The sequence below is a fragment of the Salmo salar genome, chromosome 17, assembly GCF_965601325.2.
Source record: "Salmo salar chromosome 17, fSalSal1, whole genome shotgun sequence".
Taxonomy (NCBI): Eukaryota; Metazoa; Chordata; class Actinopteri; order Salmoniformes; family Salmonidae; genus Salmo; species Salmo salar.
This window is the reverse complement of record NC_138307.1, coordinates 17,688,822-17,712,077: the sequence shown is the minus strand read 5'-3', so window position 1 is coordinate 17,712,077 and position 23,256 is coordinate 17,688,822. Positions and strand designations below refer to the sequence as shown.

Genomic DNA, 23,256 nt, shown 5'->3' with positions numbered 1-23,256 from the left:
GGATAGAAGAGGTGGAGGGGAGGATAGAAGAGGTGGAGGGGAGGATAGAAGAGGGGGAGGGGAGGATAGAAGAGGGGGAGGGGAGGATAGAAGAGGTGGAGGGGAGGATAGAAGAGGTGGAGGGGAGGATAGAAGAGGTGGAGGGGAGGATAGAAGAGGGGGAGGGGAGGATAGAAGAGGTGGAGGGGAGGATAGAAGAGGTGGAGGGGAGGATAGAGGAGGTGGAGGGGAGGATAGAGGAGGGGGAGGGGAGGATAGAGGAGGGGGAGGATAAAAGGTCCAGTGGGAGGAATCTTACAGCATACTGTTGTGTTGTGGTGGGGATCAAGCTTGTTAATGGGAACACTGGTGATGATAATGTATTTGTTTTGCCGTCTTGGTTATTGTTGCTACGCGTGTGGTTCAAAGAGCAGTATATTCAAGGAATTACAGTCCACTGAAACAGCTGGGACCAATCTGAGGCAATGTGACGATGGGTGTGTGCTCGCAGACATGTGTGCATGTGTGTGAGAGAATGTTATCTGCAGTGCCTGGTACAGGGGGTCTTGGCAGGTACCTCTTCTTTTTGTTTCTCTAAGGTGTGGTGGTTCACCTTAATTCCTCTTTCGACATCTTCTATTTGGATAGTGTAATGGGTGTTCATACAACTCCAGGGATGTGTTGTTATTTCAATATCTTCATGTTCTCTCTTCCTGTCCTTTGTGTTATAATTGTATTCACTGTCAAAGGAGGCAAACGGTGGCTTTATGAAGCTTTATAACTTAGGAGATCCTTTCAGATGGGAACTGTGTGGCTTCATAGAAACACTCTGCTTACTATTCAATATAAATGGCCCAGCTACCAAACTATTAACCCTTTACACTCACAGCCCCTGTCATCCCATATACTGGTTGAAAATGGCAGATTTGGTCATTAATGAACACCTCAATTGGAATGCAGGGGCTGTACAGTAACATGTTGTATATGACGTCAGAGCTCAAGCTGTCTGCTTTACAGAGCTGTATGAGTTTCAACTGGCAGACGTTCTAAACGTGTTTATACAGCGGGTGGTTCAGAGTTCCCATTGTTAGAGCCTCTCCTGCCCGTGATATAAGACAACATACACATGGTCCCGTTCATATAAAGTGGCATTGTTTACATTGTTACCTAGCAACGTACTACTACTTTTACAACTACTAGTCTCAGCACCTGTAACTCGTCGTGGATGATTTTGGCTACTTCAGTAATCTGAGTGAGGGGAATGCTGTAATCTGAGTGGGGGGAATGCTGTAAATCTAGAAGAGTCTGTGTTCTGAAAGATGAGACGATGAGGATTATAATACCGGTGTGATGTCATAATGTGTACTTCACATTTCCATATTTTAAAATGTATTTATTTACAGTATCAACGTTTATATTAGCTATTTTTGGTGTAAAATTACAAGATTACATGTCATACCCTGGATTGTTCTGAACAGAATGAGCCTATATTTCTTGTATTGTGAAGAAAATTTGCAGCAGAACACGCACTGAAGTGCCTTGTGGAAACCTACGACTGTAAGATCGTATTTTATAACTAGTAATTTTGGCAATAGAACAGGCTTTCAAACGATGCACACCTGAACCACGTTGAGATTTATAATGGGCCGTTTTTGGATTGACATGCATGTTACTGACACTTTCCCTCGCCTGAGATGTCAAGAAGGCAGAGCAACGCCTTATCATGGACCTCTTCCCATTTAAGCAACCATTTTCTATGTTACTGAATGTATCCAGAGTATTTTTAGATTTTCGTTATGAGAAATGCTGCAAAAAGTACTGTAAATGTAAAATGCACATAAAATGAAGTGTACAGTCGTGGCCAAAGGTTTTGAGAATGACACAAATATTAATTTTCACAAAGTCTGCTGCCTCAGTTTGTATGATGCCAGTTTGCATATACTCCAGAATGTTATGAAGAGTGATCAGATGAATTGCAATTAATTTGCCATGCAAATGAACTGAATCCCCCCCCAAAAAACATTACCACTGCATTTCAGCCCTGCCACAAAAGGACCAGCTGACATGTCAGTGATTCTCTCGTTAACAAAGGTGTGAGTGTTGACGAGGACAAGGCTGGAGATCACTCTGTCATGCTGATTGAGTTTGAATAACAGACTGGAAGCTTCAAAAGGAGGGTGGTGCTTGGAATCATTGTTCTTCCTCTGTCAAACACGTGCCGTCATCATTGCTTTGCACAAAAAGGGCTTCACAGGCAAGGATATTGCTGCCAGTAAGATTGCACCTAAATCAACCATTTATCGGATCATCAAGAACTTCAAGCAGAGCGGTTCAATTGTTGTGCAGAAGGCTTCAGGGCGCCCAAGAAAGTCCAGCAAGCGCCAGGACCGTCTCCTAAAGTTGATTCAGCTGCGGGATCGGGGCACCACCAGTACAGAGCTTGCTCAGGAATGGCAGCAGGCAGGTGTGAGTGCATCTGCACGCACAGTGAGGCGAAGACTTTTGGAGGATGGCCTGGTGTCAAGAAGGGCAGCAAAGAAGCCACTTCTCTCCAGGAAAAACATCAGGGACAGACTGATATTCTGCAAAAGGTACAGGGATTGGACTGCTGAGGACTGGGGTAAAGTCATTTTCTCTGATGAATCCCCTTTCCGATTGTTTGGGGCATCTGGGGGAAAAGCTTGTCCGGAGAAGACAAGGTGAGCGCTACCATCAGTCCTGTGTCATGCCAACAGTAAAGCATCCTGAGACCATTCATGTGTGGGGTTGCTTCTCAGCCAAGGGAGTGGGCTCACTCACAATTTTGCCTAAGAACACAGCCATGAATAAAGAATGGTACCAACACATCCTCCGAGAGAAACTTCTCCCAACCACCCAGGAACAGTTTGGTGACGAACAATGCCTTTTCCAGCATGATGGAGCACCTTGCCATAAGGCAAAAGTGATAACTAAGTGGCTCGGGGAACAAAACAGATATTTTAGGTCCATGGCCAGGAAACGCCGCAGACCTTAATCCCATTGAGAACTTGTGGTCAATCCTCAAGAAGCGGGTGGACAAACAAACAACCCACAAATTCTGACAAACTCCAAGCATTGATTATGCAAGAATGGGCTGCCATCAGTCAGGATGTGGCCCAGAAGTTAATTGACAGCATGCCAGGGCGGATTGCAGAGCTCTTGATAAAGAAGGGTCAACACTGCAAATATTGACTCTGCATCAACTTCATGTAATTGTCAATAAAAGCCTTTGACACTTATGAAATGCTTGTAATTATACTTCAGTATTCCATAGTAACATCTGATAAAAATATCTAAAGACACTACACTGAAGCAGCAAACTTTGTGGAAATTAATATTTGTGTCATTCTCAAAACTTTTGGCCACGACTGTATAATGTTTGGATTCAGCCTTGTCAGGTGAACTGTTGTTCTAACCTTTGGTCAGATAATTTCCCCTTAATCTCCAAACTGTTCCCTTATCATTGGTTATTTATATTATTTTTCATATTTCTTCTGTTAAAAACATTTCAATTTGGCCCTATCCATACAGTCCAAATTCTAGGAGTGAAAAGAGTTAAGACTGACAACAGCCCAGCTACCAAACTATCCCTTTAAGACTAACGTCCACTGACCAGTCCTCAATAAGGTCTGGAGGAATCGGCCTGATTGGTCCGTTAGTCCAGCGGTCCACTACGTTTAGGCTCGTGTCACTTCCAGTCACCTCTTGAATCCGGACACCGGGGTTGTGGAAACGAGTGGTCGCTGTGCCCTCCGTTCCATCTCTATAAATATAGATGTGTCCCTTCCTGCCTTTCCCCATCTTATTCATCATCATCATTACCATCAGCATCTTCATATTCTTCACTAAGTAGGCCTTGTATTAGCATTCTTAATGGACAAATCTTCAGTTAGTCACACATTGATGTCAATGGGATACGAAGTGAAAATGTTACTTAAAGTTAGGATTCACCCCATAGTACCTATTTATTTATTTATTTTTACCTCCAACTCTCCAGTGGAGAGAACTCTGTATTGGTGGTTAAGATGTCCAGTAATTAGAGGCTGCTGGACAGGATATCAAATCTGACTGAAGAAGTCATACCACATTCTGGGTCACTGGCACTGCCCTCGCTCTCGTTTCTTGCTCTCTCGTTGCGCTCACGCTCTCGTTGCCCTCTCTCCCTCGCTGCCGTCTCTCTCTCCCTCGCTGCCGTCTCTCGCTCCCTCGCTGCCGTCTCTCGCTCCCTCGCTGCCGTCTCTCGCTCCCTCGCTGCCGTCTCTCGCTCCCTCGCTGCCGTCTGTCTCTCTCTCTCTCGCTCGCTGCCGTCTGTCTCTCTCTCTCTCGCTCGCTGCCGTCTGTCTGTCTCTCTCTCTCTCGCTCGCTGCCGTCTGTCTCTCTCTCGCTCGCTCGCTGCCGTCTGTCTCTCCCTCGCTCGCTCGCTGCCATCTGTCTCTCTCTCGCTCGCTGCCGTCTGTCTCTCTATCGCTCGCTCGCTGCCGTCTGTCTCTCTATCGCTCGCTCGCTGCCGTCTGTCTCTCTATCGCTCGCTCGCTGCCGTCTGTCTCTCTCTCGCTCGCTCGCTGCCGTCTGTCTCTCTCTCGCTCGCTCGCTGCCGTCTGTCTCTCTCTCGCTCGCTCGCTGCCGTCTGTCTCTCTCTCGCTCGCTCGCTGCCGTCTGTCTCGCTGCCGTCTCTCTCGCTGCTGCTCCCCCTCTCTCGCTGCTGCTCCCCCTCTCTCGCTGCTGCTCCCCCTCTCTCGCTGCTGCTCCCCCTCTCTCGCTGCTGCTCCCCCTCTCTCGCTGCTGCTCCCCCTCTCTCGCTGCTGCTCCCCCTCTCTCGCTGCTCTCTCTCTCTCGTTGCTCTCGCTCTCTCGTTGCTCTCGCTCTCTCGTTGCTCTCGCTCTCTCGTTGCTCTCGCTCTCTCGTTGCTCTCGCTCTCTCTCGCTCTCGCTCTCTCGCTCTCGCTCTCTCGTTGCTCTCGCTCTCTCGTTGCTCTCGCTCTCTCGTTGCTCTCGCTCTCTCGTTGCTCTCGCTCTCTCGTTGCTCTCGCTCTCTCGTTGCTCTCTCTCTCTCTCGTTGCTCTCTCGTTGCTCTCTCGTTGCTCTCGCTCTCTCGTTGCTCTCGCTCTCTCGTTGCTCTCTCTCCCTCTCTCTCTCTCTCTCTCGTTGCTCTCTCTCTCGTTGCTCCCTCTCTCTCTCTCTCTCTCGTTGCTCCCTCTCTCTCTCTCTCTCTCGTTGCTCTCTCTCTCGTTGCTCTCTCTCTCTCTCTCTCTCGTTGCTCTCTCTCTCTCTCTCTCTCTCGTTGCTCCCTCTCTCTCTCTCTCTCTCTCGTTGCTCCCTCTCTCTCTCTCTCTCTCTCTCGTTGCTCCCTCTCTCTCTCTCTCTCTCTCTCTCGTTGCTCCCTCTCTCTCTCTTTTTCTCTTCTTCTCTAGAACATCTTGTTCTTTATCTTCCTCTTGTTCCTTCCCTCTGTCTCTTTCTGTGAGATGTTCTCTAAGGGTGGCTGTAGACACACACATAGTATTGATGTGTAATCTGTGTGTGGGTGGGACAGTAATGATAGTCCCATTTAGACACATTAATGACCAGTTAAAGCTGCTCCTCTCTCTGCTAAGAGCCCCCAGCACACAAACACAGATATATGAATACATGGATAGAGAAATAGATGTATCCATATGGAAGATGTATACTGTGTTCTATGTTCTCTCAGTGATAGCATGTCTATTCATATGTAGAGTTTTCTTCAGATCCATGAATTCCCATCACAGATCAACATTGAGACGGTGGCAACACCAGACACTAACTGTAGGTTCAGCGATAGACTAATAAAACCTTTGGCCTCAACCACATGGAAAGGATTTCTATAAAATACTTGCCATTTTCTCCTCCCCCTTCCACTTCTGTGTTTCTATCCAGTCCCCTCCCCCTCTCTTCTGTCTCTCCGTCCCAGTCCCTTCCCCCTCTTCTCTCTCTAGCCAGTCTCCCCTCCATGTCTCTTCCTGTTGCTCTATCCAGTCTCCCCTCTTCCTGTCCCTACATCCACAGTTTCAATCTGCTAATGTTAGCTCTATTACATAAACCCAATGAAGTGGTTTTAATAGAATTCTCTCCTCTTCCTTCCTCTGCTCAGATGACCTGGCCTACGAGGTACGCTGGTACCTCACGCGGCTGAGAGGGGGGAACAAAGGCACCCTACTGGCCAGCGTGGACCGCTTCGGTCTGGTCAAGAAGGAGGCGCGCAACACCAGCAGTGACGTGTCCCTGGAGCGCACAGACACACACACCTACGCCCTGAACATCCACGCCACCCAGGACAGCGACAGCGGGGAGTACCACTGCCAGGCCACGCCCTGGTACCGGTCTGCCTCCACAGGGGCCTGGACACACGGGGCAGACCTCACCTCTACCAAGGTGTTCCTCACTGTACGATTCCCCAGTGAGTAAGGATGGGGGGGGTACTGTGTGTGTGTGTGTGTGTGTGTGTGTGTGTGTGTGTGTGTGTGTGTGTGTGTGTGTGTGTGTGGTGTGTGTGTGTGTGTGTGTGTGTGTGTGTGTGTGTGTGTACAGTAACTAACACTCTCTCTCTCTCGGTCTGTCTGTCTCCCTCCAGTGTGGGACTCTCTGAAGCTGCCTCTGCTGTACGGTTCTGTAGCCTCTGTGTCCGTGGGGCTCTTCTCTCTCCTCCTGGGTTTCATCTGTGCCCACTGCTGCTGCCGCAACACCACACACACCCCTCGCTCACGCAACAAACTCATGGACCTGGAGATGGATTGACTAGCACAGGCCCGCTGGAGCGACCACCGCTTCTCCAGCTGATGAACTACGAGCACGCGCGACGTTACCGCGCCGGCACATTACCACGGCAACGGCAGACAATTGACCAATCACAGCCCTTCGGGTGCACTCCGTGGAGCTTTTAAGCGCACCAACGGGAGAGGAGGAGGAGAGACAATAGGACATTTACTGTGGATCTGTAGAGGGGGAAAAACACTGAATAAACTGCTAAAGGAGAGAGCAGGATATCTAGTCTGCCTATGTGAACATATTGATGTTAGGTATTGCACAAAACAGCCCTGGAGTATTCCTACCTTAGTGGACTTTGTCTACGTTTGTCCTCAACACTAGTTTTTGAAATGAGACTGCTTTTAAATGGAGATGTGTGTGTGTATACTATGTTTGTGTGGTTTGCCACACCGGAGGCTGGGAAAGAGAGCCGCTTTACCCATTTTGTCCTGCCCTGTTCCTGGTGTGATGTCATATCCTGGTGTGATGTCATTTCAGTGACTCAACAGCAACTAGCCAGGTTCCCTGGGGCATGTTGATGACCTCAGAGGCTCTCCTGTAGAGCGAGTGAAAGATACTATGGACCCAGACTTCACCTGCTGTAACCCCCTACACTGACCCTGGTGCTACCCCCACTGTGAATGACGTTGATGTAATATGGGGCAGGTTGAAGAGCAAGGTGGCCATTAAGGGAGAATGGACTAATGGTTGACTGAGAGGAGTGGTATGATATGGACTGACACAGAGGGAGAGATCGTTTATATAGGTAGCATACTGGATTAATGTGTGGAACCAGCTGGAACTTGCAGTCCTCCACACACTATCCCAGCCAATTCCTGGCTCTAACTGAAGGAGTCCCAAAGTGGCTTCCTCGTCTCCTCTCCTTCATCTGCACTGATCAATAAACACAGGATGGATCTAAGCAATATAATGGTTGAAGCCTACCCGTTTCATTCACATCAGTGCAGATGAAGTCAGAGCATGGAGATACACCCCTGGAATGCAATGGAGAAGGATTAGAGAGAGAACTGTTAACAAACCCATTCCTGAAAGGAACCTCCATGTCACCTCCCAGTTTAGTAGGGCCCAGTCCCTTAGGGAGTCTTCTTCCCCTGTCTCTGGTACAGTACAATAGCTGTGTGTCCATAGAAAGGAAGTGTGTTTGTATGTATGGCTCTCAGGGCTGTTGTGTGTTCCTGGGGTTAGTGGTTGGCCCAGCAGTATTATAATTACCCCAACCTAGACCCAGAAGGCCTTTTTAGTGGTCCTGTACCTGATGTCAACTACCACCCCTGAAATGCTAACCTGTCTATACACACACTCCATATGCTGTCAACACTCAACATACTGACATGCACAACAACAGTTAAACACACACTCCTCTTACCCAATGCCATGTACCCAAACATCTACAAATAAAATCACACTCCTCGTGCACACACACATACAACCCTACACACACACACACACTGTCCTGTATACACACTGCCAATGTAACCCTGTGTGAATGCACATCTTGTGAGAGGCACCAGCTGTATCTAGGTTCTGGCCAGGTACCAACTGGGGCTTTGGCTCTGGGATCTGACCTGGTTTAACTCACTAGCGCCACCGACGGGAGAAGAGCTGCTGTGTGCCATTCAAAAAAAACCAGGGCCCTGTTAAAATACTTAGAAATTGCATCCTTCCTAATCTGACATGACTGGATTGGTGAAAGATGTGTAGTGGAACCCTGGCTTACAGCTGCCATACATCTGTATAAGGTCAGACATGTACTTGAAGGAAAGAGATGCATTTTATAGTATTGGTATCAGGCCTCGAGCTGTCCCACTGTGTGGGTGAAAGGTGTCCCTAAGCACTGACCCAAGGTCTGTTCTGTGTGCAACCTCGTAATTATTTAGTTCAGGTTTGGACTTGGGGAAGCTGATCTGAGATCTATTCGAAGAACCTCCCTAAAGTCTAGAACCACAGACGGATAGGACAACCACCAACACAAAACACCAAGTTCTTTTTAAAGATCCTTACTGTCATTTTATTTTTTGTAATTTGAAATAGATTTATAAGTCTTTTAGTAAATGATTGTAAAGCCCAATATGGATTTTTATCTGACATGAATATCTTATTCTGTGCCGATGTTTCTCTGGGTAACGATCAATCAGGGTTTTTTATGATTCGCCTCTGCTTCCAGGCCTCTGAAAAACTTCAAATATTTCTGCCAGAATAAATGTTTTATAACAGTACCAAGACTGAAGCTGGTTTGTTGTATCCCTCCTTCCTCCCCTCCATCTCTTGTCGTTCTTCAGGGAATAGCTTCTGTGTCCCCTCTCTCTCTCACCCCCCCCCCCCCCCCCCCCCCCCCACAAATGCAGATGAGTGTTTTGTTTAGAACTGTCAGCCTCCAGTGAGTTATTTTTCTCACCTCTTTCTCTCCCTCCATCTTCCTCTCGCTTTCAAAAAATTGACCCAGATTTTGGTGCTGTATCCTCCATTCCCCTTCTGGTGATGAGTGTGTGTGTTTCATCTGGACACAGATCGTTTAAGGCCTTGTTTGATCCTCAGTGGTGGTTCCTGTATTAGACATATCATCTCTGGGATCTGTTGGTTGGGCCTGATGGCTCAGAACAACAGTTTACAACAACTCTAGACCTGGGTGGCCTTTTCACATCTGTCCTCCAAATGGACTCCTAGCCCCTCGGCTAACTCAGTAAACACTCCTGTAGGTCTGTATGCAATTGGCTAGAATGAAGCAATGTGGTCAATTTTGTGATATGCTTAAGCCTAATCAAATCCTGCTTCTTAAACCATGTACATCCCTTGTCAAACTCATTCCAACGAGGGGCTGAGTGTCTGCGGGTTTTTGCTCCTCCCATGTACTTGATTGATGAAAATAAGGTCACTAATTAGTAAGGAACTCCCCTCACCTTGTCTGGCTTAATTAAAAGGAACAAAACTAAACCTGCAGACACTAGGCCCTCCATGGAATGAGTTTGACACCCGTGACGTACAGATGAATGATTCCGGTATGTTGGTTGTTCTAGCTCCTCAGCAGGAGGTTACTGTAGGGAGGGGACTGCATGAGTACACACAACAGTACACCGCATAGAGTCAATGTTAAACTTGAGAGGAGGAGAGTGTCCAGTGGGGAGAGCGCCATGCCCCGGAATGTGGCGATGACTCGTCAACGCCTCGCCATGGCAACTGTCTACAGACGGAGGGTGTGTGGTTGGGGGGGAGATGGAGGAGAGAGATGAAAGAACAAGTTGGGGGTGTGATATCTGCCTCCACCACCTCCAAACGCTCTTTCTCACACACACACATACACACGTAACCTACATCATCTATGTTTACTTTCCCCCTATCCACAGATATATTCTGTCAATACTATACACACAGAATACTTGCGCACACACACCTCCAGTAGTGTCATACTCTGGGAGTTGGTTGGAGCATGCCTTGTCCTTGTAAGGCTGTGTGTGTTCTCCAGGGCGACTGCCCCCGTGCCAACTTCCTCTGTGTCCTCACCCATCACTGTCACAGCACTCAGGAGGCCCTGGCTCATAGAAATGACATCAGTAAAACTAACACCACCCATGGATGTGAAATTTGATTGGATTTCAGTCACATGGCCATTCGGGTCAATATCTCCCTCCCATAATCCATATACTTTTTCACTGATTAATGTTATCTTGCAGTTATTTAACCTCTGCCACCACGGCTGCTGGTGTGCTTCTAAGGCTGTTTATAGATCCGTTCATATGGCTGTCATAACCTGTTATGTATGCTCTATGAATGCTGACAGCCTGCGGGAAGCTATATTGAAGCCCTTTAGTTATTCTGTCTGTTGTGTCATTCTAGAGGGGACTGAAACCTGACCCTTTCTAACCACCAATATGATTCTAATCACTAAGTAGCCCTGACCCCTGACCTTTAATAAAAAACACATATCCCATCAGCTCTGACTGCATCACCATGTTTGTCCATCCATGCTGGCACGGCCATCTTTCTGAGTGACTAACATTGTAATGCCTATTAGCTTTGCTCATGTTGATTTAGCACAGCCATACAGACACTATAATAAACACAGGACAGAGCCGCAGAGACTTCTGCCAACGCGGAGCAGGCTTTATTAGCCTTCAATCAGCCTACATTAAGGCCCTGCCTGCGGCCATCTAATCTAGGGATTCCAAAACTCGCTCCTGGGGCCTCCCAGCTTGATGAATTGGTTATTTGAATCAGCTGTGTAGTGCTACGTCAAAAAACTAAACGTGTACCCAGGGGGGGGCCCAGAACTGAGTTTGGGCAACCCTGATCTAGTCCATTGTTATGCATGCTAGCCCCATGGGGCTATTTAGGTCAGGTCCCCTCGCATTGCCATACAGCTGCTGGCATTGTGGTGTTGCATCTCCTAGATGCTCAGGATGGCTCAGTGAAGAAAGGCCGAATATTGAATTAACCCCATACACACGCAGCAGGGCCTCTGTGGTCGTATTCCATTCCACTGTCATAGATACCTCGGCTTTTCTCCTTTCCTCAACAACCACTGATCTGACGGTGTGACAGACGAGAGCCTAAAGGCTGCATCTCAATAGTTTAAAGTGGCTTCCTCTCGTCTCCTCTGCTCTCCTTCGTGTTCTGGTCTGAAAACACAGGGTGATTGAAAGCAATATGGTGGATGGATGCCTACCAGGAATTTGCTTTCAATTTGCTTTCAAGATTTGACATCGGTATTTTATACTGTTAGAAATGCAACATTGCCACCTAGTGTCTAGACACTACATCAGACCTTCATTACATAGCAACCCTAACCCTGGTTATGAGTTAATCTATCTGCAATTTAGAATAGAATGTTGCAAAATCCCCATCTGACAGATCACAACTGACAAAAATCACCATCAAGACTGATGAGAAAACTGTAAGATAAAGCAAATACAATGCTTGACGGACAGAAAACTCAAAGAAAGAAGATTTCCAAAGAGATCATCAGGGTTTTATTTGTCAAGGAGGACTCTGCCTCCAGTGCAATAAAGGTCCAGACCACTTGACAGAGGATACACAACAAAATTGGCTCGTACTTTGTAGCCGCTATTAATATCGAAGCAGAAGTGCATTACTTTGATGAGGTAAACTCACACACATCAATTCTGTGAATGAGTTTGATCAAATTCAGTTTATTGCATGGATCTCTGCAATGTACACACACAGCTCCATGTGAAAATGGCTGTCTTGGTCAAAGCCAGCAATGGGGTCCGTGCTATTGGGATCCATGGAACGGCCCTACCCCATTGAAGTTTAGATTTTAAATGGTTAAGGGTTATGGTAAGGGTAGGGGTTAAGGTTAGGGTTAGGGTTTAGCAGAGAGGAAAAGTACCAAATTGTCATACTTGAGTAAAAGTAAAGATACCTTAATAGAAAATGACTCAAGTGAAAGTCACCCAGTATCTGGTTATAAGTATCTGGCAGGTAGGGGTAGCCTAGTGGTTAAGAGTGTTGGACCAGTAACTGAAAGGTTACTGGTTCGAATCCCTGAGATGACTAGATGACAAATCTGTTGATGTGCCCTTGAGCAAGGCCCTTAACTGTAATTGCTCTGAATAAGAGCTTCTGCTATAACGTAAAATAAATGTAGCCTACTTAAGTGCAGTGGTGGAAAAAGTAGTCGATTGTCAAACTTGAGTGAAAGCAAATGCTATACTTCAAAGTATGTTTTAATTAAGTAGGCTTCTTTATACCACTAGCAGTGATTTAAGGGATGAAAAATGCACATTCATGGTGTCTTTGCAGAAAATGACTGCCATATCCCTGGTCCACATCAGGGTAATGGGCAGCATAATAAGATATTTACATGCCTTTCACTCAGGGAGTGAGTGCTTCTGGGGGTTTCATAGGTGACAGTCCACGTGTGTGTTATGTGTCCACGCCATTATGAGTGTCCAGTCCTCAGTGTGTTATTCAGACAATTTGGGCTGCATGTAGCCTAGTGGATAAGAGTGTTGGGCCAGCAACTGAAAGGTCACGGTTCAAAATCCTGAGCCAACTAGGTGAAGAATCTGTTGATGTGCCCTTGAGCAAGGCACTTAACCCTAATTGCTCCTATAAGTCGTTCTGGATAAGAGTGTCTGCTAAAAGACTCAAACGTAATTAAAAGGATGTTTGGTTTAGTGATTAAACCCTTCTTTGAGGGAATGAGGGTGTTCCACAGGAACGTTTAACTAATAGAGGAACATGGGCTGGTTTGTCATCGCTGGCTGCAGGTAGGGCTATTATGAAACATCAAGTAGGATGTAATGTGCAGGACTAACTGAAGAATGATGTAGCCTACCCCTGAAAGTGTTTTAATTTCATGCATCTTTGGAACTATTGTGGGGTTATTTTTCGGTTTTATGCTTCTGCAGATATTGAATGTGCAACTATAATTATGGTTATAATATATCAGAACTTAAACAGGACAGCATAATCGGTAGACAAAGAGAACATTGTGTAACAAGGTGTAGGCAGCTGACTTAGTGATAGGAGGTTGTGAAACCAATCAAGGGGAGCATGTCAGGAACAGATAGAATGGAGAAACAACTGAATAAGTCAATCACTGGAAATTGAGTGGTTGCTGACTCTTGAGTGTACACTAAGAAGATAAGATCCAACGCCTGGCAACATGTGATGAGCCAGGAGGCTGGGACCAGCCTGCACGCCAATGATAGGCTGGAGTAAGTCTAAACCACACCCAGCCTCTACTCTGACAGGCCCAGCGAGGAGCGGGAACTATCTCTGTCAGAGTATTAAAGAAGAAATTTGTGGTTGAATAGTTAGTTCTCTGTCTGCCCTGCGTGGTGTTTCAGTGCGCCCGTATATACAAACATCATATTTACCATTCAAGAGTTTGCATTAATTAAAGTACAAAGAAATGAGTAGTTACTCTGTACTGACTATTTTATTCCAATACCAGATTCGAATTGACGCAACCCTAACACTATCGGTTGCCAAAGGTGTTGCACATGACCTCCAGAGCAGAAACACACTTCCAAGTCATAGACGTATAAGAAAGTGTTCCGACCTTTTCATCATATCAACGTTCAATCAAGTTGACGGTTTAGAATATGTTATAGCGGGTGCAGCGAAATGCTTACGTTAACTCCTCTAACGAGTACACAGATATATACCTGAAAAGGAATCAAGAAAAATCGGATTGAAATCATGGCTAGCTCGCAAGTCCCAATACCAGTGGGCACATTCGCTACATAATGCAACATGTTCAGTTTCAAAACCATCAGTAGAGTTGAAAATGCAATGGAAACCTACTTCACTTTTTTTTAATTCCGGAAATGGGAATTTAACTGCGAAAGTTATTTGCGTGCCCGTCACGCACAGACTTTACAGAAACAAGTACATTTGGTGGAAACATCTGATGGCGAAATGCCAATTGGATGGAAACCGACTATTAATTCCGTCACCAATTATGCTAAAAACTTGAGGCTAGATCGTGCATCTCCGCCATAGGCAAAGATGGGGGGCGTGTTCATAGAAATGGTACTATGCTGTCAAACCAAAATAGGAATGCAACCTGTGAAAAAAGTTGCACCTAATCTACCTGCCTAGGAAGGAGCGTGACTGATGCCGCGAGTCCGGTGTTGGAGAGATTAGTCAGAGAAGGTCTGCTGGAAATGGTAAGTACAAGCGCTACAAACAATGTCATCATTAAATGTATGGAGTCAGGCTGTAGAAAACTCCTAAACCGTGGTGCGTTTGTCACGTGGGAAGTGACAGGTTCTAGGTCTTAGTTGAGCAGGCAGCGTGAAGCAAGAGGCGGACAAAAGTGACTAACAATTATTTTGTAAGGCATGTTTTTCTATCAGTTTCAGCAAATTCTCAGTTCCGGCGTATTCTCAATTTGGTTTCACTATAGAACCCCACAGTGGAGGTGTCATAATACCTATAAAACCTAGCGGTCAAACAGGAAAATGGTTCCAATTGTTTTTCCACCATTCATCTTTCTCATTAGGACATTTTTAGGAACACTTAAAATAAGGGCTGTGTTTCGTTGGAAAAATGAATGGTGGAAAAACGATTGGAAGCACTTCCTTGTTTGACCGCTAGGTTTTATGGGTATTATGACTCATACTGTGGTACTCTATTCAGTTAAAATGTATATGGAAATGAACATTCTTTCTCGTTAACTTTTCTTTAAAAAACATGCTACTTAAAATCAGACACACCCAAGCCAAACAAAAAGGGGCACAGGAAGTGACACAGCCCAGCAGACAGGTGTCCATCTTCAGCGCTAAGACAGGTCAAGTTTGTGCTGTAATTGACTAAAGGCGCGTTCCTCTGTCCAGGCTTTGCTGATGCATACCAGATCTTACAACGCCTGGACAGGGATTTTATGTATCAGCTAACCACATATGTTATGGCAATCTTTCAGTCGATCATGTGACACGCAACCATTGGTTGGTGGATGCAAGGTCTGAGCAGGGGAACACAACCATGTGGTTAGCTGATACTTAAAAAAATCTAACCAAGCATTACAAGATCTGGCATGCGTCGGCAATGCCTGGGCAGAGGAACGCGCCCTTAGTCAATTACAGCACAAACTCTGTTTACCACCTCCAATCGTATCAGCCTGCCATAATAAGCTTTCAGCAAACAGTGATCCAACATACCTCTGGACTGGATCACTTCCTGTGGGTGGCTGCACACAGGGCTTGTTAAACATTGCAGGCGACTGCCGGCTGACTGATCGATAAAAATAACTACTCATAAATAGCTACTTCATATTATTTGTAGATCAGTCAGTCCCAATTTATCCATGATACAGTGGCTTGCGAAAGTATTCACCCCCTTGGCATTTTTCCTATTTTGTTGCCTTACAACCTGGAATTAAAATTGATTATTTTTTAGGGTTTGTATCATTTGATTTACATAACATGCATACCACTTTGAAGATGCAAAATATTTTTTGTGGTGAAATAAGACAAAAAAAACGGAGAACTTGAGTGTGCATAGCTATTCACCCCCCCAAAGTCAATACTTTGTAGAGCTACCTTTTGCAGCAATTATAGCTGCAAGTCTCTTGGGGTATGTCTCTATAAGCTTGGCACATCTAGCCACTGGGATTTTTGCCCATTCTTCAAGGCAAAACTGCTCCAGCTCCATCAAGTTGGATGGGTTCCGCTGGTGGTCAGCCATCTTTAAATCATACCACAGATTCTCAATTGGATTGAGGTCTAGGCTTTGACTAGGCCATTCCAAGACATTTAAATGTTTCCCCTTAAACCACTCGAGTGTTGCTTTAGCAGTATGCTTAGGGTCATTGTCCTGCTGGAAGGTGATCCTCCGTTCCAGTCTCAAATCTCTGGAAGACTGAAACAGGTTTCCCCTCAAGAATTTCCTTGTATTTAGTGCCTTCCATCATTCCTTCAATTCTGACCAGTTTCCCAGTCCCTGCCAATGAAAAGCATCCCCACAGCATGATGGGGGACTTTATTTAACTAATTATGTGACTTCTGAAGGTAATTGGTAGCACCAGATCTTATGAAGGGGCTTAATAGCAAAGGGGGTGAATACATATGCACGCACCACTTTTCCGTTTTGTATTTTTTAGAATTCTTTGAAACATGTTATTTTTTTTTCATTTCACTTCACCAATTTGGACTATTTTGTGTATGACCATTAGAGGTCGACCGATTATGATTTTTCAACGCCGATACCGATTATTGAAGGACCAAAAAAGCCGATACCAATTAATCGGCCTAATTTATTATTTTTGTAATAATGATAATTACAACAATACTGAATGAACACTTATTTTAACTTAATATAATACATAAATACTGTCAATTTAGCCTCAAATAAATAATGAAACATGTTCAATTTGGTTTAAATAATGCAAAAACAAAGTGTTGGAGAAGAAAGTAAAAGTGCAATATGTGCCATGTAAAAAAGCTAACGTTTAAGTTCCTTGCTCAGAACATGACAACATATGAAAGCTGGTGGTTCCTTTTAACATGAGTCTTCAATATTCCCAGGTAACAAGTTTTAGGTTGTAGTTATTATAGGACTATTTCTCTCTCTACGATTTGTATTTCATATACCTTTTGACTATTGGATGTTCTTATAGGCACTTTAGTATTGCCAGTGTAACAGTATAGCTTCCGTCCCTCTCCTCGCTCCTACCTGGGCTCGAACCAGGAACACATTGACAACAGCCACCCTCGAAGCAGCGTTACCCATGTAGAGCAAGGGGAACAACCACTCCCAAGTCTCAGAGCGAGTGACGTTTGAAACGCTATTAGCGCGCACTCGCTAACTAGCTATCCATTTCACATGGGTTACACCAGCCTAATCTCGGGGGGTGATAGGCTTGAAGTCATAAACAGCGCAATGCTTGAGGAATTGCGAAGAGCTGATGGTAAACGCACGAAGGTGCTGTTTGAATGAATGCTTACGAGCCTGCTGCTGCCTACCATCGCTCAGTCAGACTGCTCTATCAAATATCAAATCATAGACTTAATTATAACATAATAACACACAGAAATCCGAGCCTTTGGTCATTAATGTGGTCGAATCCGGAAACTATCATTTCGAAAACTAAACGTTTATTATTTCAGTGAAATACAGAACCGTTCCGTATTTTATCTAACGGGTGGCATCCCTAAGTCTAAATATTCCTGTTACATTGCTCAACCTTCAATGTTATGTCATAATTATGTACAATTCTGGTCAATTAATTACAGCCTTTGTTAGGAATAAATGGACTTCACACAGTTCGCAATGAGCCAGGTGGCCCATACTGCTTGCACGGAACGCAAGAGAAGTGACACAAATTCATGTTAGCAGGCAATATTAACTAAATATGCAGGTTTAAAAATATATACTTGTGTATTGATTTTAAAGAAAGGCATTGATGTTTATGGTTAGGTACATTGGTGCAACGACAGTGCTTTTTTTCCGCAAATGCGCTTGTTAAATCACCCGTTTGTCAAAGTAGGCTGTGATTCGATGAGAAATGAACAGGCACCGCATCGATTATATGCAACGCAGGACACGTTAGATAAACTAGTAATATCATCAACCATGTGTAGTTAACTGGTGATTATGTTTAAGATTGATCGTTTTGTATAAGATAAGTTTAATGCTAGCTAGCAACTTTCCTTGGCCTCTTAATGCCCTCGCGTAACAGGTAGTCAGCCTGCCACGCAGGCTCCTCGTGGAGTGCAATGTAAGGCAGGAGTGCAATGTATCTGGCAGGCGTCAACAACGTCTGGGCAGAGGAACGCGTCCATAAACAACGGGGTTTAAATATTTCACACAAAATTGCACTCAAAAAGATAAACTCCCATAAACTCTAAGTATACAACAAAGTCCCCTTGAAAATAAAGGCCTCCGATACCTGCTAGCATCTCTCCCACATGGTGTCCTGAGGCAGCCACTGAGTTCCAGTGTCTAGGGGACTTGGGGAACTTCTAATCAAAAGTGTTGGGGAAGCTTCTCTGACAATATAGTTTACCAAGCTAACAGTTACTTCACACTCAAAGAAGTTATGCTATACTAGAGACCCTTAAGAAAAATATAGTTTTCTTAACTAAAGTTGCTTTGAAAAAGTAGTTCACTACATCCAAACGACTTTGAAAAATTCTCATATCTAAATCTGAAACGTCATAGACTACAAATTGCAAGAACAGATCATTCTGGAGTCCGATGTTTACAGAATGTGTAATTTAGCCTATTGTTAGGTTCTAAATGAACCTAGTAAAACTCACGGACGATTAGTAAAGCTTAAACCAAGTTTATTCACCCACTGGGTCTTACAGCTGCGTAAGACAAAGACATGGTTCCACCAGTGGTAGTATATATACCCCAATTTGGGTGACGTCCTCCTTCTCTCTAAACATTACATCTTTATTGCTAGGCAGGAAATTAAGTGATTAGGCCATAAACTGTTCCTTCTCCCTTAATGTGACCTGACATAACCTCAGCCCTCTTCCTCACTAATCCACATCGCACCACCCTTATCAGTGCCTGCCACATGTGATTGCCCTTCCCTGCACTCAGTACATTGAAAGCTTAATTGCCTCCACCATATACATTCCTCCTACAGATACTGTAACCACTAACTTCTGGTGTAGACCCTAGACTATAGCACTCAATATTCCAATAGGATACCTAATAATTAACACTATTCCAAGTTTAGGAGTCAGAACCCAGAATCGATTACATAAACTATGTTTCAAGTGAGAATTAGGCAGTTCTGACGCAGAAAAAGGAAATTCTTGCCTACCCATTAAAAAGTAGTGTAGTTCCAGTAGTTAGCTACACCGTTACATGGCACAAAAGTAATTAACTACTGAAAACCCTACCAACATTTGAATTAAGTTCAACTACCACTACCCTCCTGCAAAATGTAGTTAACTACATTTACTATGTAGTAATTTAAATTACTATATAGTAAATGTAGTTAAATTACTAGTGGAACTACGTGTTGTTCACTACTCCTCAACACTGCTAATCAATCATATATTCTATCATAATTCTGGAATCCCCAGATAAAGCCAGAGAGAAAGATGAACCTTAATGACACTTTTGTAAAGTTTGGAGTCTTTCGCTTATCTTCCAATTTCATGTGGTGTGGTAGCCCTGCGAGGCTTTGCCTGGACACATTTGAATGAACATAAGTAACAGACACATCCCTATGTCCATTCCACTGTAAGGCTTTGACTGTCCCACAAACACACCAGAGCTATTGATTCTAGAAGGAGCACACATTTGGGCATACAATAACTCAGACACATCCTTCCCTTTGTGACATGTATCTCTTCAAAATAACCCAGATGAACAAATGATACCCTATGGAACTATTTGACATAAATCTGAGTCAAACCCGAAGACCACAAGTATGTACACCCATCTGGCACAAGAAGATCCAGCTACTGCATGTTAAAATTGGATGAATGTTTACACAGCTATAAGGGGCGTAGTCGTCAGTTAAACTGAGAAATAAAGCTTGAGGGTGGGACTGGTAAGGGTTAGTATGCATGCACCCATTGAACTGTGCAAAAGCCATACAAGACTAGTACTACAAATGCCTTTTTCACTGTGACCCTTTTATAGCTTTTGAGGTTTTTTAGTGGCCAACCAAGTCAGCGAAACCAAATGTTCCTGGCCAGGACCCAGCCACGACTTCATTAAAAGACTTTTGCCACAACTCAAAACCAGTTTATCTTGACCCGCTGTTTCTTTGGGGAAACACAGTTTTAGATGTACTGTAGATCTTCTTATTTATTCAACCTCCATTTATTTAAAAAAGGTTTTTCCAACCCTGGTCTGTTGTGTTTTTTTATGCTCTATTGTAGGAGCGTCGATACAGATGAGCTGCTACCTCCAACTTACAGTATTCCCCATCAACCCTTAGGCTGCCTTTCTGTGGGAATACCTCACCAAGACCTGAACTGGACCCGACTCGCCTGCAGCATCCAAGCATTCAGTGTCTTAGAATCTCTCATAATCAACTGAAAGACTGGAACTTAAATTGAAAGTGTACTGATCACTAAAGCAACCATATCACGTAACTCCTCAATAACTGTCTTTAGAAGTATTATCCAAGATGGCTCCCACCACCATGGAGGCGGCGGACATCGTTGTTGTGGTGCTGTACTTCATCCTGGTCCTTGCCATTGGCTTCTTCGCCATGATGAAAGCCAATCGGAGCACTGTGAGCGGTTACTTCCTGGCCGGCCGATCAATGAACTGGGCTATGATTGGTGCCTCTCTGTTCGTCAGCAACATTGGCAGCGAGCATTTCATTGGCCTTGCAGGGTCCGGGGCGGCCAGCGGGTTTGGAGTCGCCGCATGGGAGTTCAATGCCCTCCTGCTCCTCCAGCTCCTGGGCTGGGTGTTCATCCCTGTTTACATCCACTCTGGGGTCTACACAATGCCTGAGTACCTGGCCAAGCGCTTCGGCGGCCGACGGCTCAAGGTCTACTTCGCTGCTCTGTCTCTGCTGCTCTACATCTTCACCAAGCTCTCTGTGGACCTCTACTCCGGAGCGCTCTTCATCCAGGAGTCACTGGGCTGGAACCTCTATCTGTCCATCATCCTCCTCATCACTGTGACCGCGCTGCTGACTGTCACAGGGGGCCTGGTTGCAGTCATCTACACCGACACCCTCCAGGCGTTCCTGATGATTGGCGGCGCGCTATGCTTAACCACCATTAGCCTGGTAAAAGTGGGTGGCCTGGAAGGGGTGCGGACCAAGTACATGGAAGCCAGACCGAACATCACAGCGATATTAGCATCCTCCAACTTCACCTACATCCCCTCCTGCCATGTGGAGCCCAAGCCCGACTCCCTGCGCATCCTAAGGGGCCCGCTGGACAAGGACCTCCCCTGGCCGGGCTTCCTCCTGGGCCAGACCCCAGCCTCCATCTGGTACTGGTGTGCCGACCAGGTCATTGTCCAGCGGGTGCTAGCCGCACGGAGCATCTCCCACGCTAAAGGCTCCACACTGATGGCCGGCTTCCTCAAGATCCTGCCCATGTTCATCATCGTCATTCCCGGGATGATCTCCCGCATCCTGTTTGCAGATGAGCTGGCATGTATCAGCCCAGAACACTGCATGGAGGTGTGTGGATCCAGGGCTGGGTGTTCTAACATAGCCTACCCCCGCCTGGTGATGTCCGTCATGCCGGTGGGTCTGCGTGGCCTGATGATGGCGGTGATGATCGCAGCGCTCATGAGCGACCTGGACTCCATCTTCAACTCCGCCAGCACCATCTTCACCTTGGACATTTACAAAATGGTGCGGGAGCGGGCGTCGTCGAGGGAGCTGATGGTGGTTGGGCGTGTGTTCGTGGTGTTCATGGTGGTTATCAGCATTGCCTGGGTTCCTGTCATCATCGAGATGCAGGGAGGCCAGATGTTCTACTACATCCAGGAAGTGTCTGACTACCTGACCCCGCCCATCGCTGCCCTATTCCTGCTGGGCGTCCTATGGCGGCGCTGCAATGAGATTGGTGCATTCTGGGGTGGCATAGTGGGGTTCGCGTTGGGCGCCACGAGACTGGTGCTTGCGTTCGTCTACAGAGAGCCCCACTGCAACGAACCAGACGAGCGGCCATCTTTTGTCAAGGACGTTCATTTCATGTACGTGGCAGCCGGGCTGTTCTGGATCTCAGGACTGGTGGCTGTGGTGGTTAGCCTCTGCACCCCTCCACCGAGCATAGAGCAGGTCCGCACCACTACCTTCTGGGGGCTACGCCAAAGAAACACAACTCCAAACAGGGAGAGAGACGAGGAGATGAGCAAGCTGAACCCCCAAACTAAGACCCATGTCAATGGGAACGGCTGCATGGACAAGGAGACGCCCAAAGACCTCCATAATGGTGTCAATGGGGTGGAGGCTTTATCCTATATGGAGGCTCCATCTGATCTCCAAAATGGCGGCCACCCGACCTTTTCAAGCACCGGAATGGCGGTAGACCAAGAAAAGCCTTGGGTGGTCTGCTGTGGAGGAGTAGGAGGGGAGAAGGGGAGGTGTGTGAGGGTTCTAGAGTGGTTCTGTGGGTTTAAGGAGGAGCCGGCTAAGACCCGGCCCAGATCAGCCGAGGAGGAAGAGAGGTTTTTGCAGGAGATGCTCCAGGAGACCCCCAGAACCAGACTAATCCTCAACATGGGCCTGGTGCTGGTCTGCTCTGTGGGGGTGTTCCTCTTCATCTATTTCTCTCTGTAGGAGGGGATCTCAACCTGTGACATACACAATATAGTTTATATGTAATATATCTACATGTGACATCTAAAGAAGTGTTTCTTAACTTGTTTCCTACGCCACCCCAAAAGTTCAAGCCCAGTAAATCAGGTGTGCTTGAGCTGTGCTAGAACAAAAATGTCCAACCTTGGTGGCACTCCAACATGGACTCAGGGGTAGACGTAACATAGGAAACGTAAATCTAGTATGATATGTTACATTTCGTATGGTACAGTGCCTTAAAGTATTCACACCGCTTGACTTTTTCAAAATGTTGTTGTTACAAAGTGGGATTAAAATAAATGTAATTGTCATTTTTTTTGTCAACGATTTACACTAAATACTCATGTCAAAGTGGAAAAAAATTCACAACAAATTAAATGGAAAATAAAACACTAATATATCTTCATTAGATAAGTACTCAACCCCCTGAGTCAATACATGTTAGAATCACCTTTGGAAGCAATTACAGCTTTCTGGGTAAGTCTCGAAGAGCTTTGCAAACCTGTATAATATTTGCCCATTATTCTTTAAATAATTATTCAAGCTCTGTCAAGTTGGTTGTTGATCATTGCTAAACAGCCATTTTCAAGTCGATTTTAAGTCAAAACTGTAACTAGGCCACTCAAACATTCAATATCGTCTTGGTAAGTAACTCCAGTCTATATTTGGCCTTGAGTTTTAGGTTATTGTCCTGCTGAAAGGTGGATTTGTCCTCTAGGACTATGCCTGTGTTTAGCTCTATTCCCTTTCTTTTAATCCCAAATAAAA

The 23,256-nt window shown here is 45.5% G+C and overlaps 2 protein-coding genes across 2 annotated transcripts in view; both read left to right on the top strand.

The window, feature by feature from the left end:
- LOC106575514 (prostaglandin F2 receptor negative regulator) overlaps positions 1-8,995 on the top strand; it is a 43,467-nt gene extending 34,472 nt beyond the window's left edge. The window contains exons 10-11 of the mRNA XM_045699051.2: positions 6,106-6,411; positions 6,586-8,995. Coding sequence (XP_045555007.1) covers positions 6,106-6,411; positions 6,586-6,749 — 470 coding nt within the window. The 3' untranslated portion in view covers positions 6,750-8,995. The remainder of the gene's footprint in view (positions 1-6,105; positions 6,412-6,585) is intronic.
- Positions 8,996-13,574: 4,579 nt separating this feature from the next.
- LOC106575499 (sodium/myo-inositol cotransporter) lies at positions 13,575-22,799 on the top strand. The gene is made up of 2 exons (XM_014152013.3): positions 13,575-14,413; positions 20,096-22,799. Exon 2 carries the CDS (start codon positions 20,347-20,349, stop codon positions 22,468-22,470), a length of 2,124 nt encoding a protein of 707 aa, XP_014007488.1. The 5' UTR covers positions 13,575-14,413; positions 20,096-20,346; the 3' UTR covers positions 22,471-22,799.
- The last annotated feature ends 457 nt before the right edge of the window (positions 22,800-23,256 follow it).